This window comes from Desmodus rotundus, chromosome 1, assembly GCF_022682495.2.
Source record: "Desmodus rotundus isolate HL8 chromosome 1, HLdesRot8A.1, whole genome shotgun sequence".
Classification (NCBI taxonomy): Eukaryota; Metazoa; Chordata; class Mammalia; order Chiroptera; family Phyllostomidae; genus Desmodus; species Desmodus rotundus.
Window position 1 is genome coordinate 153,806,410 of NC_071387.1, and position 26,296 is coordinate 153,832,705.

The following is a 26,296-nucleotide window of genomic DNA, read 5'->3' on the forward strand; positions in this document are numbered from 1 at the left end:
TGCACTTAAAGTGAGCTGGCAAGATCCAGTCGCCGTCTTTGTAAGGAGACCACTGAGACTAGCAGGACCGCGGAGCAGCAGTCTCTTTGCTGCCCTGACTTTTTAAGAAATTTCAATGAACTATTTGTAAAGAATCACTGATCTTGCCCGTAAGCTTTTTGCACGGCAAATACATCGATCAGTGTTAAGGTCACATTTTATATGTGATCTTGACTTGTCTTACATTTTATTTTTATACATTTTTGTTATAAACATGGTGCTGGGAAAGGTGAAGAGTTTGACAATAAGCTTGGACTGTCTTAATGACAGCAATGTCCCTGTGTATTCTAGTGGGGATACAGTCTCAGGAAGGGTGAATTTAGAAGTTACTGGGGAAATCAGAGTAAAATCTCTTAAAATTCATGCAAGAGGACATGCAAAAGTACGCTGGACCGAATCTAGAAACGCCGGCTCCAATACTGCCTACACACAGAATTATACTGAAGAAGTAGAGTATTTCAACCATAAAGACATCTTAATTGGACACGAAAGAGGTAAGTTTTTATATCATTCAAAAATGATAACACTGTTTTCTTTGGGAATGTACCTTTTAAATTTTTCTGAATTAATATAATCCTATTCCTAGCATACACACAGCAGTTTGATAAAAGATTAGCAAAGTTGGAAGATTTTGATTCTCCTTGACATTCATCGTGAGTTAAATCGTAATGTATGCAGGCATCTGCAAAGTGACTGCAAACTGCACTTATTCAAGTACCTCTATAGCCGGCGCGGTAAGTGCCACACGCACTTGCCATCCATTTGCACCTTACTTACAAATTCTGCTCAAACCTGTTTCAATCATTTTACTGTTTTCAACTGAATTGCTAAAAGCTGTAGTCCAGTGTTAGATTTTTTTGCCTGTAGTCTACAACCTTAGATCTTAAAATCTAAGATTCAGTCAAGAAATGGAATAACATTTTTAAATGGGTTAATAGGTGTATTTCATTTTTAATATTGACACGCAAAAAACTAAAGAATTGATCATTGTTCTTTGATAAAGGGTGTCAGTGCCTTATTTTGACATATGGAATCAACACCCCACGTGTTTTTTCCCTATTCTTTTCAATTCTTTAAGAAATTTATAAGGACATTATCTATCATTGTGATAGGTTTCAAATCAGTTTTAGAAGCCATTCATGGTCAGTAATTTTCCTTTTCGAGCATCATGCCTAACTTTGAAACATGCATTCATTGAAACCCATGCCAGTCAAATGAAATTGAAAAGTATTTGGCACATTGGATTTGATTTTTGGTTAGAAAAGAGAGATAAGGGGTTGTCAGACGTTGAAGGGGTCCCAAGATTTCCAATCTATTGTTTAAATCGTTACATTGGGGAAATATAGACGACTCTAAGCTTGTTTTTCTAAGTTTCCACCCTTTGTTAGAAGCGGTTCAATCCTGTTTCGGACCAGTTCTGGGGGGTGGTGAGGAGGGGCGCTTGTTCAGCTCTCAGCAGATTGGTTGCACGCGTCAGGTGGTGGCGATGACTTAATTCCTAGACCAAGAAGAATATAATGTTAAAACTGGTTATGTAATTTTGTACTTCTCCTTTTTAATGCAATATTTAGTTCAAATGTGGACTATTTTTCAAAGAGTAGAGTAGATTTTTACCCTCGTTTTTAATATTAAAATATCCACATGCCTGAGGAATGCGAATTGAGCTTAGGCAAGTGTAGAAATGAAGGATGCTTTCAGTTAACAGCATTAATGCACTTTCTAAAAATATTAAGTCAATTATTTAATAAGGTTTTAGTTACACATAAGTAATTAACATCCTCTCAAGTAATTCTTAGTTAATCTCAACCAAGCAGTAACGCTGATAAGAAGTGCTGATGCCTAATGACAATCATCTTATGTGTTGAAAAGCAGAAAAATGAGTTTGAACCTTTCTGGATATTGCAGCTTTCTATAAAATGGTGAGAGCAAAGGTTTTTATGAAAGAGTTGAGACTCGAAATGGGGTAGAAGTAGAATAACAACTTATGGAGACAAACTCAATTTTATTAGCTGCTTCATGATTTCCGGGTAAAACAAGCTATGTGCCCTGTAACTCCACAAAATACCCCTCAAACCCCTTTAAAGCATAAACGAGATCTTAGCCTGGAACAGTTTCAATGACTTTAAACCGGGACCTCTCAAACTAGCCTAGTGAGTGAGACCCCGCCCCGGGCGATCAGCGATAGGCGGAGCTCGGTTTGTTAGCCTGTTGCTAAGGCGATGCCAGGCTCTGATTGGATTGGGCGCGGGCGGGTGGGGAGAGTGGGTCGCGCCCGTGGGGGCGAGGCTTGAAACCGGCGTGCGCCGGTAAAGGTCCCTCCAGAGTGGTCGCCCCCGCCCTAACTCGCTTCTATTCCCTTGCTTTTGGAGGTGATTGTAGCCTGTGTCACGTCATACTCTGTTGCCTCATAATGTCGGTCTGTTTTGGGCCTCGAAATTAGTGATTTCAGGCATCAAAAGAGTAGATGGGAGAAGCTCCTGCTGGTCTTAAGGTGCCGAACGGCCTGCGGCGTAACTTTAGCTGACAGTCCTACCCAGAGGGAACTTGGCGTGGACAGGCCTCGCGGAACCCCATTTTCCTATTTTTCCAGTGGAAGATGTCACGTAGTTTCTGTGACCGTTTGTTTTTCTCTTAGCTAAAACAAAGCGTAGTTCCCGAACTACGTAGGCATGAGATCCGCTACCTTGATTTAACGTGAGAGCGCAAAGGCTGGCCAGAAAGGGAAGGAAAGTGATTGTAACATCTAAGGCTGGGCGAGGGCCTCCCCTTGCCCATTGTTACCCCGGGCGTTTGCCCTTCCCCAACCCTTCACCGCCCACCTCTCACCGCAACTGTAAAGGTGTTGGGGTGGCCCAAGCCAGCTAGAACCGGTCACCGGCTGGGGCGTGTTAAGCGGAAGCGCCGCTGCACGGTCGCCCCGCCCCCGGTCCAGCAGGCTAGGCTGCGCGGGCGCGAGCGCCTGCGACGTATGCTGTATGTATAGCGGGGCGCGCGGGCGACGGCGGCGCGCGGGCGGGCCGGCTGGGATCTGCTGGCGCCGGTTTAGGCCGGTCCTCTCCTGCTCCGTTCTAGTTCTTGATTGACAGCCCGGCACTTGTTTACCACGGCGCGGCTGCCGTGGCTCGCCTCAATGAGACTGCTGAGCTGGCACATAAAGGGAGCGAGAAGGGAAAGGGAGGCAAACTTTGGGTTCTCTCAAGGGGAGCGGATTTAAATGGCCCTCCGCTCACCAGCCAGGTTTTGGTGCTGAAATCCGTTTGGAGGATTTTTCACAGGGGTCGGGGAAAATATTACTGAGATGAAAGCGAGTCATCGAGGTTTTGGGATAAAAATATCCGTATATAGGCGCTTTATTTCTTCTTTATAAGGGGACCATCATGGTTTTTGTGTATATTCACGAATTTGGTGAGGGAAAGTTAAATGATAATTCTAGTTTCATCAAGTTTTGTGATAAAGGTATTATGATACCGATAAAACTACATTAAAAAGACAGTTACCTGTTTAGAACCCTAAAAAGAAATCATTCTTAAAAATCCAGACCCCCCCTTTTTTTTAGTTAATATATTTTGGGGACACTTTTAAAATAATCTGACCAAAAGCAGTTGGTTGCAAAATCAAAGGTCATTCCTTTTCTCAAGTGGAAACAACCCAGTGAGACTATATCTTTCAAGGATGTAGTTGTTGCCCAGTTAACAGGCACCTTTTAAATCTCAGATATATTTTATATATATATGCAAACTTTAGAATGTTGCTGGGACAGACTCACTGTCATCGTTATCCATGAAACTGACATTACAATCGCCGTTCCTTTTTTTTTTAATTCCAACATCTATTTGACAGTTTTCTAATGATTTTATAATTGTAACATTCTCATTTGCATCAACTGACATGTTTAAAGGTTTACGTGAACAGTTTTTAATTCCGTGTGTGTGTGTATGTATGTATGTAGTCTTAATATGATGAATTTAAGGAAATAGTTGATGACATAGATAACACTTTGGCCTGAGATCTGAATCTTTAGTTGAACATATTGCTTTGTTAGATACAGAGTTCGGGTCATTCTCCACTAAAGGACGCTTATGAGGTATAAATATTAATTATCCCCATGTCACTGATGAAGCAACTGAACACTTGGGATTTTTATTTTATCCAGAGAAGTGAAGTTTGAGTTAGAACTTGTATATCTCAGACTCTAAAACTTAGGGCCTTAATTATTATATGAGCATCTTTAAAGATATGACACTATGAAGAGTGTGTAAAGGTTTGATAACAGGTTTTTTGTTTTCTTTTTCTGTGTTTTAGATGATGATAATTCCGAAGAAGGCTTTAACACCATTCATTCAGGAAGGCATGAATATGCATTTAGCTTCGAGCTTCCACAGACGTAAGTATTACAAGTAACTGGCTTCGTAGATATTCATTCTTTTCAAATTAAAATTAATATAAGTTTAAATATTTTTAGTTTAAAAAAAAAAACCTTTTCATTACTGAATCTTGCTTAGAGGAAAACAATGTACTAAAAAAGCTATTTTTTTACAAAGTTTGGTGAAATTATAGAAGGCAAAGCTTAATTCTTCGTACTCTGCCTCAAGATTTATGAGGTTTATAAAACTTTAGTATTTCATTTAACATGGATGAATTGAAAGATGCTATTAAATAGTTAAGCCCTGTGTGCTTAGCTTACCATCAGTTAGCATTAGCAGAAAAGGTAAAACATTTACTAAATCTCTTTTCAGTAATTTATAAAAATTCAGTATTCTATCTTTTTTTTCTATTGTTAACCAACAGCAGCAGTAAGCTGAGATCATGAACATAATTAGGAATACTCTAACTTTAGGAGTGATGTCCTTTTGATATGCAATAGCTTCTGTGCGAAGAGCTTTTGAGAAGGTCACACAAGAGATGTTATGACTTGGTCTTAGAAGAAAACATCCATCATAGATATCTTAATGTAAGGCTTGGGATCTAGTAGGAAAGAAAGAAGGAAAGGGGTATATTTTTAACATAATACAAGATTGTTACAAAAAATTATAATTTCTTTTTTAAAAAGAATGCTTTTAACAGATATTATAACGTAAGGTAGCACTTGTGCTCAATGTCCTGGAGGATAAACTTACATTACAGAAGAATTTATCAAGTGCAATATGTACATGATTTTATATTCGTTAATTTAGTACCAAGTTGTTTTCTGTGAATAAGAGTTTATAAATGGTATTTTTCAATGTTCTACTTATCATGTTACTTAACATCATTTTAAATATAATGCCCTAAGCTACTTTCTGAGAGAAATATTTTAAGTTTGTGAATACAGTAAGGCTAAAACTGGGCCTAGCAAAATACTGCATTTTATTTTTCTGTGATATATAAGTTAATGCAAGAGTCTAAATGCGAAAAAGACAATTTTTGTGAAAACACTACTACTCTCCATACTAATCTAAGCTAGAGCTCTAGCTTGTAAATAACTGAACATTGGGCACTTTTCTAATGAAATTATGAAAAAGAAACTAAAATAAAATTTTTCACAAGTAATAAAACCTAGCAAGGTTGAACACAGTTTTGATTCCCTTGATACAGGTCAATAGAAATTATTCTTTTTCATTTTTCAGTCTATAAAGTAAGAAACATGGCCAAAAAAGAGAACATGAGTAAACTGGGAAATATAAAAAGTTCCTTAGCATTTCAGTGGACTTTATCAAAATATGAAGTTTTTGAAACTATAGTAACTGTTGTAGCCTTTTCCAGACCTCCTTAAGTAGTTGCTACAACTAGAGGTAGTAATTCATAGCAAATGAATAGTGGAGCACTGTAAGGAATTTGGTCTGAATGTTTATCCAGTGTCTATAATTTCTCAATTGAAATAGTTAAGCCATTCTCAATTTTATTTTTTAATCAAATTCTTGATCTTTTCAAGAATTATTCATTTCCAAATTTTCATAATTTTGCCACCAACATTAAAAGTAGCTTCTTCTTTGTTTAAAGGGATTGTATTCTTGTGCCTTTTTTAAAACAAAACTTCTGTAATATTTACAAAGATCTTTTGTTATTTGGAAACAGTATTTTCCCCCAATGACTTATCCCTTTGGAAATTTATAAAAATTATATGTTTGCTACCTCACTGATATATAAATAGTACAATATATTAATATTTCTATGCTGATCTACTGTATAATTACTAGAAAGAGGTATAAGATTAATATATTGACCTTTATATTCTGCACAGACCACTTGCTACCTCATTCGAAGGCCGACATGGCAGTGTGCGCTATTGGGTGAAAGCCGAATTGCACAGGCCTTGGCTTCTACCAGTAAAATTAAAGAAGGAATTTACAGTCTTTGAGCATATAGATATCAACACTCCTTCATTACTGGTAAGAATTGACTGAATTCTTCATTCTTTGTTTTCGGTGTATCAATAATACCAAAGAAGAATCACCTAAGCTGTAATTTTACAATTTTTAAATAGTGATTTTATTTTAAATTTTTATAAATACTAATTAAAAAAATATAGTTAAACAGGCATACAAACTATGAAGAATGTGGTCATATTCCCTGATACTGTAATGACATTAAATAAATTTTAAAAGACCAATATATGATAGGAAATTTCTCTACTCAGAAGATAACACCAATAACAAAAAATCTGTTTCCTGGATAATTTTAGTAGAAGAGTAATGGTAGTGTTCATATATTAAGACAGTATCACTTAACTTGAAATTACAATGTAAAGTTTATATTGCTTTACATTATTCCATTGCAGGGATGTCATACAATGGGGAGATTACCACTTTTGGCAAAAAACTTAATTGCATTTTAAAATAAATTCTTTTCAGTTTTTTTTTCACAGAATTCAAATTTGACTTCAAAAACATCAATTGGTTTAAACAAATAATATCTTTAAGCAAATAAGAATTAATCTTTAAAATGAGCAGTTTTCCTTTTTTTTACATACTGATTTTTTTCATATTGTCAAAGAAAGACGTTAACATATGTGATTATAACCAAGTTGCTTTCCAAGCTGTGTTTTTATTTAAGGCAGTTTAAATGGAATGTGGAAAGGGTTTTTCTTGGTGGGTCGGTTGGTTGGTTGGTTGGTTTTTAATTACTATATATATAAATAGTGTGGGCTAAAACTATGTTTGTGGAATATGGTGTTAAGCCCTGTACCTTTTTTTCTTTAATTGAATGAAAGCTTATATAAAAACAAAAATCATATAATGCAGTATAAAAAAAAGTATATATGACTTACAATAAAAAAGCAGCACTGCTTTTACTTTTAAATACTCCAAGAACTTAGAATTGTATTTTAAAACATTTTATTACTGAACTGACTCAGAACATTGATCTTTATCTCTAAATTTATTTCTTACAGTCACCCCAAGCAGGCACAAAAGAAAAGACTCTCTGTTGCTGGTTCTGTACCTCAGGCCCAATATCCTTAAGTGCCAAAATCGAAAGGAAGGGCTATACCCCAGGTATGTATGAAGTGAATTCCCACAGAAAACAATCTTTTCTTCACTTAGCTTTTTTGTTTAAATTCATAATATTTCTAATAAATTCAAACAGGATACAGCATTCTTTGATAAAGTAACCCAAGTTGAGGTTATCCAATTTTCATTCATAAATTGGAATGTAGTCTCCTTTTTTTTTTTTTCTTTCTTTTTTAAGATTTTATTTATTTTGAGAGGGAAAGGGAGGGAGAGAAAGAGAGAGAGAGAAACTTTGATTGGTTGCTTCTTCTATACACCCTGACTGGGGATGGAACCTGCAACCCAGGCATGTGCTCTGACCAGGAATACAATCAGTGACCCCTCACTTTGTGGATTGATGCCCACTGAGCCACACCAGTCAGGGTTCTTGTTTACTTTTTTAAAGAACTGCTGTAAATGCCTAGTTCATTTTTATAACTCCTAAGTTACTTGCCACTCATAGGACAGCTTTTCATCCATGTAATCTGCTGAACTTCTCAATGTTAGGGTAGGAATCTGCATTTGTTTTGGCAGTTTTGTTTGTTTTATTTTCTTAACAATAGAAATTTTTTTTTCTTCTCTAGGTGAATCAATTCAGATATTTGCTGAGATTGAGAACTGCTCTTCCCGAGTGGTGGTGCCAAAGGCAGCCATTTACCAAACACAGGCCTTCTATGCCAAAGGGAAAATGAAGGAAGTAAAACAGCTTGTGGCTAACTTGCGTGGGGAATCCTTATCATCTGGAAAGACAGAGACGTGGAATGGCAAGTTGCTGAAAATTCCGCCTGTTTCTCCATCTATCCTCGACTGTAGTATAATCCGTGTGGAATATTCACTAATGGTATGCATAAATTTAAGGGTTTTTTTCCTTTTTGAACTCTTAAAGTCATGAGGATACAATTTTGTCTTATATCCAGTATTTGATTTTTATATTCCATATATGATATACAAATATAAATCTTTACATAGTCTGAATTGTAATTACTAATTTACCTTGTATGTGTATAAATGTACTATATATACAGTATTATAATGAATAAAGTTTCCTTGTATATCATACATATATAAGTAAAAAATGAGGACCTCTGATAACATTAAAATTTGGGTTATTAGTATTTAAAAAGGAAATGTACTTCCATTCTAAACCTAGCATCTCCTTTTATTGTTTAGGTATATGTGGATATTCCTGGAGCTATGGATTTATTTCTTAATTTGCCTCTTGTCATTGGTACCATTCCTCTACATCCATTTGGTAGCAGAACCTCAAGTGTAAGCAGTCAGTGTAGCATGAATATGAACTGGCTTGGTTTGTCCCTACCTGAAAGACCTGAAGGTAATTTGACATAATGTATATCTAAGTTTAATCTCTTGTTATTTTTAAGAACATACATAATTTTGCTCTTGCTATTTTGTAAGTAGATAGATATTTGTTATATCTGAAGAGTAGATGTGCCCCTGTTAGATTTAAAACATACATCCCCCTAGTTTTGAACACAGAACAATTATTATTTTACCTTGATATTTCTTTTTAATACCTACTATTCTGTGTATTTTGACATGCATAAGAACATGCTGTTCGAATTGCGTGTATCTTTTTCCTTCAGCACCACCCAGCTATGCAGAAGTGGTAACAGAAGAACAAAGGCGGAACAATCTTGCTCCTGTGAATGCTTGTGATGACTTTGAGAGAGCACTTCAAGGACCACTGTTTGCATATATCCAGGAGTTTCGGTTCTTGCCTCCACCTCTTTATTCAGAGGTAAGCACCAACTCAAGTATAAAATGGGCTGGCTGTCTTGGGAAACACCATTGCAGACTTTTAAAAAATAAAGTTAGTTTTTGATTATCATGTTAATTATAGAAAAACAATTTAAAAGCACAGATTAATGGTTAGGTTACTAAGTATGACCCAGAAGTATAACTGTTCAATTCTATTATTGGGAAAATAAAGATAATGATCTCATCTCATGCTTTCCAAAATGCCAAGTAAAGGAATAATTTATATTTTTAAGCATCAATAGGACAGGCATTTTTGTAAGCATTGACTAACAGATAGTATTTATCTTACTCATCATCCTTTTCCAATTTAATTCTTGCATATTTTAACATTCTCAGCCATGAAGGAAAATGACATTTGCAATAACATCTTAAACAACATCCTTACACTGTTAGAGATTTTTTTTTTCTATCTCATGTTAATTTAAGACAGTTAAGCCCTTACGTGAATAAAACATGGCCCTTGCTTGGGAGGAGTCCACAGTCTGGTGAAAAAAACAAACTTAGAAGCAAAATATTATTTAACAGTGAGAAAAGAATGCACAGACTTCCCTGAGAAAGGTGATAAGCTAAATCTTGAAAAATAGTACTCTTCAAAAGGTAGGGTAGTTCAGGCAGAAAGAACATGTGCAAAGGCAAGTAAGTGTTGGGGGTTGGGGCATGCAGCAATTTCAATTCAGAACACGTCAGAAAGCATCTATATGTAATACACGTTTTGAGGGGCTTTCAAGTTATCCTTGATAACAATAAAATACCAAATTTTGTAAATCACTAAAATTAGCTTTTTCCTTTCGGTTACTATAGTTTATAGATAGCTATTTCACACTGAAATATTACTTCCAAATAAGAATGAAAGGATTATTTCTTCAACAAATTTCTCTTAATCCTCTTCCCGCCATCACCATGCCATGACTAGAAGAGTTGGTTTTCCTTTGGATGTAGCTAATATGAGATATACTTTATTCATTGATTATAGGATATTCACAATTCTTGCAAATTCTTGATTAGACACAATTTTTCTATCCAACTATTCCTTATTCATAAAATTTTCCATTAGATGCCAAAAATAGTCTCCCACTTGTTACAGATTTAGTTGCCATATTTTTATTCTATAAGACCCTCTGTCTTACTAATTCCATCATTTCTTATTGGCTCTGAGGCTTCTCCACTGTCCAGGCATTTTAAAAGAATAGTAATTTATCTACTTTTAAGTAATTTGTCATAAAATTCTACCTCCTTTCAAAAAATGAGCTAAAGAAAATGAAGAGAATTAAAAACTTTCAAAACTCTAAATTGGTTCAGGTTGTGATTTAATTACCATCTAACCACATAGAGGGGAGATTAACAAGCTATATTAAATTTTTACTTTTTTTTTCTTTAAAAGATAGTCATTTAAAGAAAGAAAAGTTACGTAGCTTTTTTCTTTCAAAAATGTGTTTTACCTAAAGTGTCTGAGGCACTTTGAGTTGTCCCACTTGTAAATGCAAGTACATAGATTATCCAATAGATCTTTCAATAAAAGAAATGAATTAAAACCAACAATTTGCCTTCTGTGCTTTTTCTTCTTGAACCTGAGATGCAACTAAAATACATGCACTTTTAATAAATGTATGCATATGTGGAAGTCACTCCAGAGATAAAGTGGGAAGCTTCTCTGTCTCTGGTGGGTTCAGCATTGCTATTTTATTTTCTTTTTAAAGATTTTATTTATTTACTTTCAGAGAGAGGGGAGAAGGAAGGGAGAAAGAAGGAGAGAAACATCAATGTATGAGAGATACATTGATCTGTTGCCTCTCGCCTGCTCCAAACTGGGAACCTGGCCCTCAACCCATGCCCTGACTGTGAATCAAACCAGCAACCTTTAGATTGGCAGGCCAGCACTCAGTCCACTGAGCCACACCAGCCAGGGCAGCATTGCTATTTCTTGAGATTCACACTATTCCTGGTCCCTTTATGAGGCTTTACACCCATGAGCTACTACCTCACGTAGTACCGAGAACATTACACAACTGCATTCTTCCTAAAGCCTACTGAAGAGGGATACTTTACGAAAACTGCTATAAAGATGTTTTACATTATGTATTTGAATGTAATAACCACCAGGTGCTGAGTAAAACTCCATTCACTGGTAAAATTTAATCATTAGCTTTTCAGTCAGACCTTTATAAATTTTATTGTTAATTTAGTAATTGGGTATCAGGTACTTTGTAGATAATACTAATAATGTTTCCTCCCCATCCAGGCTTCTGTGTATTCTTTCTAATTAGATTTCTCATCTAATACTCAAAACTTTAGTCAAATGCTGCATTTGCTCTAGACCTTATCAAATAACTAACTTGTTTTCCTTTTTCTAGATTGATCCAAATCCTGATCAGTCAGCAGAGGATAGACCATCCTGCCCCTCTCGTTGAAGGAACATCGCGGTTAAATCAAGTTGATATGGATTCCAAACTGTATCTCTTCCTGGCTGAGAACAGAGAAGTATCTTGGAGACATGTTTTCAGAGGAAGTGGAATTGCTTTTGCCCAGAAAGATGGCGAATACGTGAAACAACCAGTGATCATGCTTTAGAAGCCTACAGCAACATTCTGGGACTGCTCCAACATGCTTGAAGATCTAAGCTTTTCTCCTTTAAGACTGGCACATACCAGGAGCAGTCTTCTTAGCCTATGGTCATACGTGTCAAGACACCATGTTATAAAGAGGGATGATTTCCTTCTTTTGATTTGAAAATTTGCACATGCTCAATGCTTACATTGTGCGGTTCATTGTCACTACAGCTTCTTTTTTTCCTTTTATGCCAGACTCTTGATACTCTTTTTAAAACTTGTTTGTGGTCAGCACAACAAGGAACAAAAGAAAGCTTTGAAAGAAACTTTAACATGAAAAAAAACGCACTGACTTTTTAATTTAATATAGCCTGGACTTTACCTGCGTATGCACATGCTCAGAAATTGTCCTACTAGGCTGACCATGTATCACCTCTTCAGCTTGGATCCTATGTGGATTTATTTACAAACATCAAATGCCTTCAAGCCAATCCTTCTTGCTGTATGTTTTGCAGCCTACTGTAGTAGATACGCAACAGATATGTGGGGAAAGGATAGGAAGAAGCTAATAAGAGACTTTGTCAAGATTGTATACCTTCTTGGTTTCTTTTAAGAATTTGTTGCCTTTCTACTATAACAGCAAAGCAGCATTTTGTTACTGACTGCCTAAAATCACTTAATCTCAGGTGAACGCATCACTTGCCAAACTGTTGGAATGCTATTTTGTGTTTTGTTGCACTGTTATTTTTTTTTTGTTTGGTTGGTTGGCTTTTTGGAGAGGGAAATTTAGAAAAGGGACATACACAAAAGTGATAACCCACCCGCATTCCCTTTTTATCATTACATATGAGAAGAAAGTAGAAGAGCTAAGAATGGAGTAAAGAAAGGCAGTACGTCAGGCACCAGCAAAGAGTTAAGGGCTGTTGCTCTTTAAAATTACTGTTATTTTTATTACTTTAAAAGTGGAAGTTTTCCAGTCACTAAAGAGAAGGAGAAAATGCATTTATTTTTATACAGAGTTACTTAATTACCTCCAAACACACATGTTGGGAATCATTTTTGCTGGTGCATGTTCTGGTTATGATTAGAGAGCTCAATTTATATATTTCCTATCCTGCTCAAGCTTGACAGAGCTTGGAAACCCAAGTTTATTCTAAAAGTGTATAACTGCAAAATTATGAATAGTAGAATCTGTCCTGGAATAATAAATGTTTTATATTTTTGTGTTTTTCTTAATGAGAATATTTTTTCCATTACCTAAAGAACATTTTGCTAAACATGAGAAATCACTGACTTTGAGTATATGTAGATAAGATAGGAAAAATGACTATATCAGTAAATTATAGTTTATATTAAAGATAATTTACAGTTGGCTTAAAAAATACACCAGCATTCATGATGACACTTAGAATGGCGTTTTCCAAGGTACCAAGTGTACTGATTGTCTTACTTTAGAAGGAATTCAGCTCTGATATTTTCAATGAAAACCAGCATCTCTGATGTTACAACATACGTGTGAAATGGGTGTTAGATCTATCCTGCCATTTAACACCCCACATTTAATAAAAGTGACTGAAAATAATTGTAACTCTGGCTTGGTGCTTGACCTGGTTAAATACTGTCTTAAAACTTCATACAAAACAAATAGGCTTTTCCATAAGTGGCCTTTAAGAAAACATGGAAGATAATTCATGTTTGAAAAATGCTGACAGGGTGAAGAAAGCCCAGTGTAAAAATGAATCACGTTTTAAGTGATTCAGTTAAAGGGTTTGGGCTCCTATAGCAAACTAATACTAGATAATAAGGAAATGGGGGTGAAATATTTTTTTATTGTTAAATCATTTTGTGAATGTCCCCCTCAAAAAAGCTAATGGAATATTTGGCATAAAGGGCATTTGGTGGTTTTATTTTTGTTTGGGGCGGGGTGGGGATTGTCAGAAAAATCCCTTTTCTTACGTCTAACTTTTAGGGAACAATTGATATGCATAACATTGGAGTATTTACCACCACATATTCATAAATAACACAGGAAAGCAAGAATGACCAATAGTCTGGCAATTGGCATTGGGTCACAAAATAAAATATAAAATTATACGTATATGAAACTTTATGAAATAAAGTTTTATTTTCCCCATTGAAGTATTTCTTTTATTTAGAGGCATTTTAATCTTTCCTAAATATTGGTCAATTCCTGATATAAGATGTGAGGTTCACAGTCGTATTCCAGTATTCAACATAGATTCCTGATTTTTCAATTAGGAAAAGTAAAATCCAAAATGTTAGTAAAACAAAGTGCAATATTAAATGTTTGCTTTATAGGTTATACTCTGGCTGTTTGTAATTTCTCTTTTTTCCCTTTTTTATTTGGTGCTGAATATGTCCTTGTAGGCTCTGTTTTAAGAAAACAATATGTGGGAAATTTCATTTTTCCTATTGCTCTTCCTTGTGGAAAATAAAGTGTTCTGTTTTTTTCCTTTTTTGTAAAGTTGTTTGAAGATTTATTTGAATCTTAGATTATAATTAATAACTCATACATGCAAACACTTAATTACTATTATAACTCGTAAACCATCCTGGCTAACAATTGTTTCTAGACTCTACTAAAGGAAAATTACTGAAGGCTTAAAAGGAATTTCGAATACCAATTGTTTCACTTAAATCATTAAACTAAGGATACTTTATAAAACTTGTCTTAAGAACCAAACTTAAGCAGGTAGTTCAACTTAAATACAAATCCCTCTCACTGTGCTATGTCCAAGTTTCTAGTATTTCATGAGCACATAAATTTAAAAGCTACCATATTCTAATGTTATAAAGACAATTCTTCTAACTTTTAAAAGTAAATTTTTGAGAATTTTTATCTGAATTTTATAGTGATATATAACATTAGAATTTATCTTCCAGTGTTTATACATATATGTGGATGAGCCGTCTAGTATCTGTGCCTTACTAAGTGACCCTCCCATATTCTCAAAATGTAATTGACAAAAAAAAATTACAAAGAGACATTTAGATGTTTATAATCAATTCCATGGAAGTACACTGTCATTCTTGTTTAAAAGCCAGAAATCTACAACATCCTAGTACAATAAGGAGAGAGGTAGGTTCTGTGTTCTATGGCTAGAAGAGTCCTTGAACAAGATGTGTGCATTTTGATTTCTTCATCTACAAAGTAGAAAAGTAGCTATCCAAAGTCCTTTTCATCCCTGGAAGTGTGAGGTTGTAATACATCTTAAAGAAATAATGTTATAAGTCAATTATAACATTGGAAATTAAGTACATTGCTTCTAAATTTGTATTAGAATACCTTCAGACTGATTTAAATACCTCTCAAGTTCAAGAGTGGCAGTTACCTGGCTTGGCTTTTGCATTAAATCATCTGTCATTACCCAATTCCCCCGGTCATTATGGCCAAGCTTGGTATATTTATTAGGACTTTTGACTAACAAGAAACTCTGACCAGCTTAAGTAAAATCTAGTGATTTCAGGGATAAACTTTATTAAGCACATTTAGATCCAGAAATCCAAATAATGCCCTGGGGATACATTCATCTCTCATCTGTTTACTTACCCTTTTTCATATTAGCCTTATTTTTTCATGTTAGATGGGCCAGGAAAAATGACCCCAGCTTTCATAGCTCATGGAAGAAATGTCATCTAGAGTCCCCAAATCACTTGTTTGGGGACATTCTGATTGGCTAGTATGTTGAGTCATGTTTCATAACACATAATATGGGTTTCCCAATAGAAAATGTATTTCCAGAAGAAGGGAGAAAAGAGGTCACGACATTCTTGCTATTTCAAGTGTCCAAAACAGTAGTAATGGCATGACCTGAGATCTCGTTAGAAAAGCAGAGTGTCAGTATTTGTCCCAGAATCGGGACCCAACCTACCTGTGTACATGAATCCCAGGTGATTTGTAACTACAGTAGAGTTTGAGAAGCTCTACATAACACCAAAGAAAAGTAAGAGATGAAAACACTACAGAGTAGGCAACTTTGTTTTCATGAATCCCAAGCTGTAACCCAGTTGAGGACTTGGGGTACTTAGGTGAATAATACACCATTTTTAATCCCAAACCATATTATGACTTGATATGTTTGAGACTGAACTCCATAACTACTGAGATGGTGACAATGATATGGTCTTGGAATTCAAATTCCTATACTAACAATCAGCAATCCAAAACTTCCATGACTGAATGATTAAATGTGCCTTTTCACATCTTTATTTCAAAAGAAATACAGAAGGGAGATACATTTTTCGATTCATGAGAAAAATCTTATTGATACAACAGGTCCTCAAATAATGTTTTGTTACAATGTTGATGAGGAAAAAAAATTGATTCCTGCCCTCCCCATGTTTGTGTGGGTTTTCTCTGAGTTTCAGATTTCCTCCCACATCTCAATGATGTGCATGTGAGGTGAATTTGTGTATGTACATCGTCCCAGTCTGAGTAAGAGTGGGTGTGGGTGTGAGTGTGCCCTGCAATGGAAGGGAGGCCTGGCCAGGGTAGGGACCTACTTTGCACCCTAAGCTGCAGAAACAGGTTCCTTCCAGCTACCACCCTGAACTCGAATAAGCAGGTTGGAAAAGAATGATCTTACTTGTTTTTATTCGCTTTTTCTTAAATGTATTTATAGTTCACATTTATTTCATTGTTTGATAATAGAAGTGTTTGGGGTCTTTATTTAGATGTTTGGTGATGTGTTTGTGACCAGAAATATGCCATGAGAACTTAACTCTTGTGTATAGCAATTGGCCTGTGGTAAAATCGGTTCCATTACACATCATTTTGCTTAAAGTCACATTTCCAAGAAACCATCAATGACGTAAAGTGAGGGCTTACTGTTGCTGTATAAGGAAATTTATTTTGACTTTTGAGGAATGTAGTCTTCAACCTTTTTTAAAAAATTTAAAAAAATAAACCAGGAGATGTGGTAAACACATGAACATGGAAAGGTCACTTCAAATCCAAAACAAGTAGTAGTTTAAAATCCAAAAACACAGGCCCAACTGGAAATAGAACCAGTATCACTGTCTTTGACTATTGAATGGCACAAAGTCAAACATATAACAAAAAAAATTTTTTTTCAAACCAGCTTCACAAATACCAACTTAGACAAATGATGTTAAGATGCTATATAGAGCAAAAAGCAATAAAGTTGCTTTACAATACTTTCTAGCATTTATATGTTAAAAGTATACAGCCTAATGTTAGTCAAGTAAACAGATGTTTATGACATTTGTATTTAAAAAGTCTGATACATCATAGCTAATCCTACTGGAGATCAATTTTGCTACTTCTAAATTCAAAACTTATTGACCTCTCAACATCACTTTCCAATCCAAACAAAATGATTATTACCTCTGGCCCTGACAGGTCTCAGGGAACATCAATCAAGTTAAAATAATGAGCTAGAACTTTGTATAATTTAGAGGTTTGTTTATTATTTACACAAACAGTCTTACCAGTGAACAGAGGGATATAAAAGATTAAAATATACTTCCATAATTTTTATCTTATAAGATAATATTAATGTTGCCAACTCGGAAGTCTAACAGTAATGATACTAGTGAAAATCAAAGTACTACACTGCTACGACTTTTGATGACATGACTTTTTGTAAAAAGGAAAAACTATCTGATCCTTATTGCATAGAGGAATTTGTACTTGTTTTGGCCATTTTTGTCAAATGAATTAATAGCTTAACTAGTGACAGAAATACAAAAAACAATGTTAGAATAAGCAGCCAGTTTCTATTTGCTGTTGGGTTTTTTTTTTTTTTTTTTAAGGAAATAGACATTTCCACCTTCTAGTGCAAGGCACGCTTTTATAATCTAGACATCTTGACAGGTCTGAATCCCAAAGAGTGGTACTCAAGATGTTTAGAATAATAGGAAAATGACAGGAAACTAAGATACAGCACATGCATCATGCAAACAAACAGTATGCAGGCAACCTATAAAAGCATACTCAGAACCTACAGCAACAAAATCGCGTGTGTGTTCTTCTCCAAATTATTAATTCCAAAGTTGCAAAAGCAGAGGAGAAATGTTTCCTCTCCTTCACTGTTCTTCTCATTTGGACAGCCTACTCTAGGAAACCCTTGTGAAGAGACAGCAGTGGACAAATGTCTCTGGCTGGTGATCCTTTCTGAGTGCCTTGAGCAGATTGATCAGGAAAAGCCCAATAAATGCCCTCACTCCACTGTCTCCTGTATTAGTGTCCTATGGCTACCTTAACAAAGTTCCACAAACAGAAGACTTAAAATAACCAAAATCTATTCTCTAACAGTTCTGTGGGCTAGAAGTTCAAAATCATGGCAGGGCCATATTTCTTGTGAAGACTAGAGAGGAAAATCTTTCTTTGCCTCTTCTTGTTTCTGGTGGTGGCTGGCAATTTTTAGCTTTTATTGACTTGCAGATGATCACTGGGATCTCTGCCTCTGTTATCTAATGGCCATCTTGTCCTGGCATATCCCTGTCTCTACACAGCATTCTCTAGGAGTCTCTCCTCTTCTTATAAGGACACAGCCATATTGAATTAAAGGCCTACCCTACTCCAGTATGACCTTATGTTAGCTAATTACATCTGCAATGTCCCTTGTCTAAATATAGTCACATTCTGAGATATTGGAAATTAGAGCTTCACCATATTTTTTTTGAACCCAGAACATTCTCCTTCCCTCTAAAAACTGAATAATTTAACAAACAGAAGCCTACATACATAGAACAGACTAAAAGCTGTCAGAGGGAAGGGAGATTGGAAGGGCTGAGTGAAAAAAGGTGAAAGGACTTTTAAAAAGGGGGGAAAATATATATATATATACAGGGGTGGGCAAAAGTAGGTCTACAGTTGTTTGTATGGGAAAAGACAGGCAGGTTGTGATGATTACAAAAGGTTTATTAACTCTGTGTTTCATATACTCACAACTGTAAACCTCCTTTTGCTCACCCCTGTATATTCCTGAATTTCTAGTAATGCTCTGAAGCATTTTAATTCTTTATCCTAACATTAGAAGTACATGTTGAAATTGTTCAATGCAGAGCACACTCTCCCTTCCCACAAAATAATGAAGATTGCATCCCACTAGCTGAGCTAAAACACCAGAGTCTCACCACAGCAGAGGGAAGTAGACCACCACAGAGTGGATCAAATCCCCTCTATGCAAAGCAGAGCAGCACAGAGCAGAACAGAGCAGAGCAGAGCAGACCATGGAGGAGCAGGCCAGAGCTGTTTCAAAGAGAGGCTCCTGGCCTCAGAGCTCTTCTACCACTACGTTCTTTTTCAGCAAGGCTGTAGCACTATTGAGCTGTTTGCATTGAATAAAATTTCCTGCTTCACTGCACCTCCCACCCCAAAAATTTGCTCAATGGTAGGTAAAAATACGTAACTTCAGGCTACAATTGGGAAGAGCCTAGTTACTTAAGTATGAAAGAGACTTACCCCTAAATAACCAAACCAAATTCAAATTACATGGTTCGATTAGGTGGCATTCTGAAAGTAGGGTCCCACCTTAATTTAATCCCCATTGAATAAAAGGTAAACTATTTGGCTATAAGAAATTGAAGAAATCATGGAAAAATATCAACTTTAATGATGAAGAATAAAGAAACTGAGGTCCATGGAGTTTACTAATGTATGTATTATAATCAGCTAGCTAGAGAAAGATTGGAATCTAGGGTTCCTTTTTCTAAAAATAACTTCTATTTTTCAATTACAGTTGACATATAATATTATTATTAGTTATAGGTGTACAACCCAGTGATTAGACATAATATAATTACTAAGTGATGATCGCAATAAATCCAGTACCCGTCTGACACCATATATAGTTATTAGAATATTATTGATTATATTTCCTATGCTATACTTCACATCCCCGTGACTACTTTTTTTAATATATTTTATTGATTATGCTATTACAGTTGTCCCATTTCCCCCTTTTATTCCCCTCTGTCCTACACGTGCCCTCCCACCCACATTCCTCCCCCTTAGTTAACATCCATGGGTCATACATATAAGTTCTTTGGCTTCTCCATTTTCTATACTATTCTTACCTTCCCCCTATTTTGTACCAACCATTTATGCTTCTTATTCCCTGTACCTTTTCCCCCATTCTCCCCTCTCACCCTCCCCACTGATAATCCTCCCTGTGGTCTCCATTTCTGTGATTCTGTTCCCATTATATTTGTTTGCTTAGTTTGTTTTTGTTTTTTTAGGTTCAGTTGTTGATAGTTCTGAGTTTGTTGTCATTTTACCATTCATAGTTTTGATCATCTTCTTTTTCTAAGTAAGTCCCTTTAACATTTCATGTAAAAAGGGCTTGGTGATGATGAGCTCCTTTAACTTGACTTTATCTGGAAAACACTTTATTTGTCCTTCCATTCTAAATGATAGCTTTGCTGGAAGAGTAATCTTGAATATAGGTCCTTGCCTTTCATGACTTTGAATACTTGTTTCCAGTCTCTTCTGCCTGCAAGGTTTCTTTTGAGAAATCAGCCAATAGTCTAATGGGAACTCCTTTGTAGTTAACTGTCTCCTTTTCTCTTGCTGCTTTTAAGATTCTCTCCTTATCTTTAATCTTGACTAATGTAATTATGACATGCCTTGGTGTGTGCTTCCTTGGGTCCAACTTCTTTGGGACTCTGAGCTTCCTGGACTTTCTGAAGTCTATTTCCTTTGCCACATTTGGGGAGTTCTCCTTCATTATGTTTTCAAATAAGTTTTCCATTTCTTGCTTTTCTTCCTCTCCTTCTGGCACCCCTGTGATTCAGATGTTGGAATGTTTAAAGTTGTCCCAGAGGTTGTTAAGCCTCTCCTCATTTTTTTTCAATTCTTGTTTCTTCATTCTGTTCTAGTTGAATGTTTATTTCTTCCTTCTGTTCCAAATCAATGATTTGAGCCCCTGTTTCCTTCCTGTCATTGTTGGTTCCCTGTACATTTTTCTTTATTTCACTTTTCACAGCCTTCACTTCTTCCTCTATTTTTGACCATACTCAACCAATTATGTGAGCATCCTGATTACCAGTGTTTTGAATTCTGCATCTGATAGATTGGCTATCTCTTCAACACTTAGGTCTATTTTTAGAGCTTTGATATGTTCTTTCATTAAGGCCATATTTTTTTTTTGTCTCAGCTCAGCTGTTACATTGTAAGGGGTGGAGCCTTAGGTATTCATCAGGATGGGGCAACCCACCGTTGCTGCTTTGTGCAGCTGTGTTTGGGGTCTGAGAGAGAACAAAGCCACTTCCTCTCAGCTCTCCACTGGCTTTCAGTCACTTCCCCAGCTACCCACAATCAAATTGGGCCCTTCTGGTGCTGATTCCCAGGTGGGTGGGTTTGTGTACATTCTATGACCTGTGGGTCTCTCCAAAAAACTCTCCTGCCACCAGAACCTCTACTGGTTTTTACTGCTAGAAGTCTTGAAGCTTTATTTCTCCACACTGGAACCCTGGTTGCGTGGTCTATCTCACTCCCCAGTTTTTCCTCCTGGTTTTTCTGCATGTAAATGTGTGACCACCCAGCTGCCACCTTGACCATTCCAGTCCTCCAGCTGCCTTGTCATGTGTCCTCTCCACCCCAGCTGCCTGTCTCTGCCCCATCTACCAGTCTGAATGAATGTTTCCTCTTTAAGTCCTTGGTTGTCAGACTTCCACACAGTTCTATTTCTGGCAGTTCTGGTTATTTTTTGTTTTTAAATTTGTTGTTGTCCTTCTTTTGGTTGTGTGAGAAGGCAAAGTGTTTCTACTTATACCTTTATCTTGGATGGAAGTCCCCATGACTATTCTGTAACTATCAATTTGTACTTCTTAATCCATTCACATTTTCACCTATCCCTCCAAACCCCCCTGCCATCTGGCAACCATCAAAATGTTCTCCATATCTATGAGTCTCTTTCTATTCTGCTTATTTGTTTATTTTGCTGTTTAGATTTAGTTATTGATTGATATGCATTTATTGCCATTTTATTATTTGGGATCTAGGATTCTTGATTCCTGACACAGTGTGTCTCCTAAAGCACTGTGGTTACTGGATGATAGTTTGGCTAGCTTTAAAGAACATGGTGATCTTTTACTATATTTTTTGGTCTCTTTTATTTTCTTTTTAAAATTTTTTTCTTTTTCCTACTTTTTAAAAATTTGTTATCTTTGATCTTTTTCTGTTTTGAAATAGTGGCCTACATAGTAGTACTACAAACAATTTCCTAGAGTGAAATTAAATTGTGTAAGTTTTAAGCTCCATTATTAGTTTAAATATGAGATATTATCAATTTTACAATAATATAACATCTTGAAGACCAGAGTTTGAACATAAAGCTATGGCATTTTTAATTCTATTACATATTTGCTTTTATAAAACTTACGACAGCAAACTTTAATCCACTGAAGGAGCAGTTGAGTCTTACTTGGTACAAGAGCCAGAAGAGTAAAACTTCTGAAGATTTCACTAGTACTCAGAAGCAGTTGTAAAGTCACCTGCCTGCTTATTTATGGTAAAGATATTGGTGATTCTAGTTACACAAATGGAGGGAGGAAAATGAAAAGGCAAATTGAAATGTTCCTTTGAGGGAAAGTTGAATATTTCTCTGTTCACCTTAACATTGTTTATTTCAAAAATAATCTCCAATTTAGTGTTAGTTAACACTAGATTTTTTCAAGAGGAAAAGTAAACAGTGGAATACCCATTTGGGACAATGCTAGTGTGATACAAAGTAGAAAAACACAATATAAAGTCTCAGACATAATCCTCCCTTACTACATACTGAAATGTCCTTCCAAAATACCCTTGGCTCAACTCTAATGGAATAAAATGTAATATAGTCTTGTTACCTTAGTGTTTTATCTACACCATTCTATGCCTCTTTGACAGTTAGCTTTCTTGATTCAATAGAGGAAAAGAAAATTGCTCCAATTTAAGGAAAATCTATTAACTCCTTTAGTTCTCTAAGGTACTATTCTTCAGTATGCTGAAGCACTAGCTTACAAATAATATCAGAGAAATCAAAAAGCTCTAACCAGGTAGAACTTGGAGTATATATTCCTAAATTAGGGACAAGATTGTATGTCTGTCTGCCTTAATCTTTTTCCTCCTAGGCCCATGCAGAGAGACTTGTGGAGAAATGGCACACGTGTACTTTTCTTTGGCCTATCATATAAATACCATCCGATGAAGCTCCTACAATATGTCAGGTTGTATGCAAGGCCTCTTATGTATATCGTCCTTACAGCCACTCTCAAAGATCTTTTTTTTTTTTTTTTTTTTTTTGGCTGGGGAAGCTATATCTAAGAAAGATTGAGGAACTGTCTCAAATCACACACCAGTCACATTAAAGACTAGTCATTCATATCCAGGATTTAAAGCCATGGCATTTTACTATAACACTACATAATTGTTGTAGTGTTATAATTGTTAATTAACCCCTTGTCTGAACCAACGCTTCATCTTCAGAAAGCCCCCAGTTATCATAAAATTCATTGATGCATACAAGGCCCCACAAGAACAAAACACTAGAATGGTAAGTATTGCTAGTAGGAGACGAGAAGATGTTGGAGAACGTAAAATATGGGTTGTGATTGTGAGCTGCCCTAAGTTCCTAAGAGAGGAATAAAAAATTTAAAGGCAGACCACTGCATAAGGTCTTCAGAGGTAACTAAGACCTGACTCTCAGCAGCACTATCTGGTACAGGGAGAGAAGACAGTGAGAGCAGAATGACAAGGGAAGAGGACCTAATACCAAGGAAAAAACTAGGTCACAAGGCAGCACCATGCTCTCCCAGGCTCCTTGCCCCCGGGGAATGCCTCAGCAAATGTACCTGAACTAGCTGGACAGGCAGAGGATTCCTCTGACACTGAGCTAATTAACCCCTTCGTGTGATAGCAGAACTATTTTAGCTAATTATTTCTTCAGTGTATGAGTAACAAATAATGCTCAAAACACTTAATTAAATGGAAATGGGAAAGCCACTTGACTTCAAAACATTTCTGAGGCACACCAGGCATTTTGGATTTGAAACTTCTAATAGTCATTCATTCAACCATCAAGCAAACCAGCCAATGTTTATTTTCCATAGTATAAAGTGCTGTGTATACCCTGAGAAAATCAGAACTCAATCCATTAAATGTTCAGTAGTCTTACACCATTATGCTATTTGCTATCACTAGATCTTTCAGGATGATGATAATGGCTGTTAGCTCTTTTTCTATACATCTCTCCACATATTTTCTCAAAGAGATCATTTATTTCCTTAGCTTAAATTATCAACCCAATGATAATAATTCAAATATCCATTCCCTCTGATCCTATGTTTTATCATCTCTTTGCCATTATTCTCCATGACATTACAGATATTTTATTCAGTAAACTCATCCATTTCTAAAACAAATATTTCTGAAATAAACTCATTTTTGCCCATGTACCTAAGCCCACCTTCATACTTTCCCTTCTTCTAGAATTTCTTATTTCCATGAAAAGAACCATTCTTCTCACCTATTCACTCTATGCCTCAGTTATTAAGTCCTCTCTGTATCAATCAGTTATAAAGTTTTCTCAGTGTTCTCTATAAGAGTTCTATGCTTTCTGGCCCCTTTCCTCCTTTCCCATTGCTAACCTCCTGATCTAGGTTTTTATCCTGTCATACACTTACTTTCTTCCACCCAAAATCCCAACTTAAGCCTCAACTCCTCCATAAAGTTCTCTGGACCACTCCAACCCTCGTTGCCCCTTGCCACTTGGGAGTTTCCTCAGCATTTGTTCTGCTTCACAGAATTTGTTCTATATAGTTTATGATCTGCTGGTCTTGCCTCCCTGGTATTTCATCTTACTCCACTCTACTCCCAATTATCACAATGCCTGATCCAGCCTGAGTACAGTTAAGATGCTCAAAAAATACTTAGGCAATGATTAACATTTGGGCACTGCTGTATACTGAATGCACCCCTGCTCCAATTCATATGTTGAAATCCTAATGCTTCAAACAGAGACAGACTCATAGATGGAGAACAGATGACAGCTAGTGGGTGGGGGAGGTTAGGGGGAGCAGGGATTGAGCAAAAAAGAAAAAGGACTCATGGACATGGACTACAGTGTGGTATTGCTGGGGGGTAGGGGGTATAAGGGGACTAAATGGTAATGGGAACAAATATAATAAAAATTATTTTTTAAAAATCCTAATGCTCAATGCAACTATCTGAAGATAGGATCTTTAGAAGGGAATTAAGGACAACTGAGATCAAAAATGTGGGACCCTAGTCGGATAGGACTATGGCCTTATAAGAAGAGGATGATCTCTCTCCCTGCTGCATGAGGAAACAACCAAAAAGTAGCTATGTGCAAGCCACGAAGAAAGCCCTCACCAGAACTCAACAGTGCTGGCACCCTGATCTCGAATATCCACCCTCCAGTCAGTGAGAAAACAACTTTCTGTTGTTTAAATCACCCAATCTATCGTATTTTTGAAATTTTTTATTTATTGATTTTAGAGAGAGAAAGGAGAGAGAGAAGGAAACACTGATTTACTGCTTCAAATTTTTATGCATTCATTAGTTGATTCTTATATGTGCCCTGAACATGGATTGAACCCACAGCCATAGCAGATCAGGACAAGGCTCTAACCCAGTGGTCCCCAACAATTTTGACACCAGGGACTGGTTCCGTGGAAGACAATTTTTCCACAGACCCATGGTGGGGGGCAGGGATGGCTTTATAGCCTGCCACCAGGTGCAGCTTAATTGTCACTTGCCACTCAGTCACATCTCTCTGCTAATGATAATCTGTATTTGCAGCCACTCCCCAGCACTAGCACCACCACCTCGGATCATCAGACATGAATTCCCATGAGGAGTGTGCAACCTAGATCCCTCACATGTGCAGTTCACAGTAGGGTTGGTGCTCCTGTGAGAATCTATTGCCACTGTTGATCTGACAGGAGGTGGGGCTCAGGCAGTAATTCAAACAATGGGGAGTGGCTGTAAGGACAGATGAAGCTTCGATTGCTCACCTGTCACTTACATCCTGCTGTGAAGCCTGGCTCCTAATAGGCCACAGACCAATACTGGTCCATGGCACCGGGGGTTGGGGATCCATGCTCTAACCAACTAAGCTACTTGGCCAGGACTTTGTTTAAATTTTTAAATTGCAGCTTACATTCAGTATTATTTTGTATTTGTCTCAGGTGTACAGCATAGTGGTGAGCCAATCATATACTTTACTAAGTGTTCCCCTCAATATTTCCAGTCCTCAGCAGAAACCATACAGAGTTATCACAATATTATTTACATTTCCTCTGCTATGCTTTGTTCCTCAAAACTATTTTGCAGTTACCAATCTGTACTTCTGAATCCCTTCATCTTTTTCAACCAGTTTCCCAAGCCCCCTACCCTCTGGCAAGCATCAGTCTATTCTTTGTGTCTGTGTCTGTTTCCACTTTGTTTGCTTATACTGTTCTTTAGATTCTACATAT

General features: G+C 36.4%; 1 protein-coding gene across 2 annotated transcripts; it reads left to right on the forward strand.

Annotated features, from left to right (window-relative positions):
- Nucleotides 1-14: 14 nt before the first annotated feature.
- On the forward strand, nt 15-14,303 carry ARRDC3 (arrestin domain containing 3). 2 transcript variants are annotated; one of them, XR_008425199.1, is made up of 8 exons: nt 15-533; nt 4,342-4,423; nt 6,260-6,407; nt 7,409-7,511; nt 8,090-8,346; nt 8,676-8,838; nt 9,072-9,264; nt 11,636-14,303. XR_008425199.1 is itself a non-coding variant. In XM_024563518.3 (8 exons), exons 1-8 carry the CDS (start codon nt 254-256, stop codon nt 11,690-11,692), a joined length of 1,245 nt encoding a protein of 414 aa, XP_024419286.1. In that variant the 5' UTR covers nt 16-253; the 3' UTR covers nt 11,693-14,303. The 2 variants fall into 2 exon arrangements, 1 of the variants encoding a protein (XP_024419286.1); XM_024563518.3 differs by having other exon boundaries at nt 16-533; nt 9,110-9,264.
- Nucleotides 14,304-26,296: the final 11,993 nt, after the last annotated feature.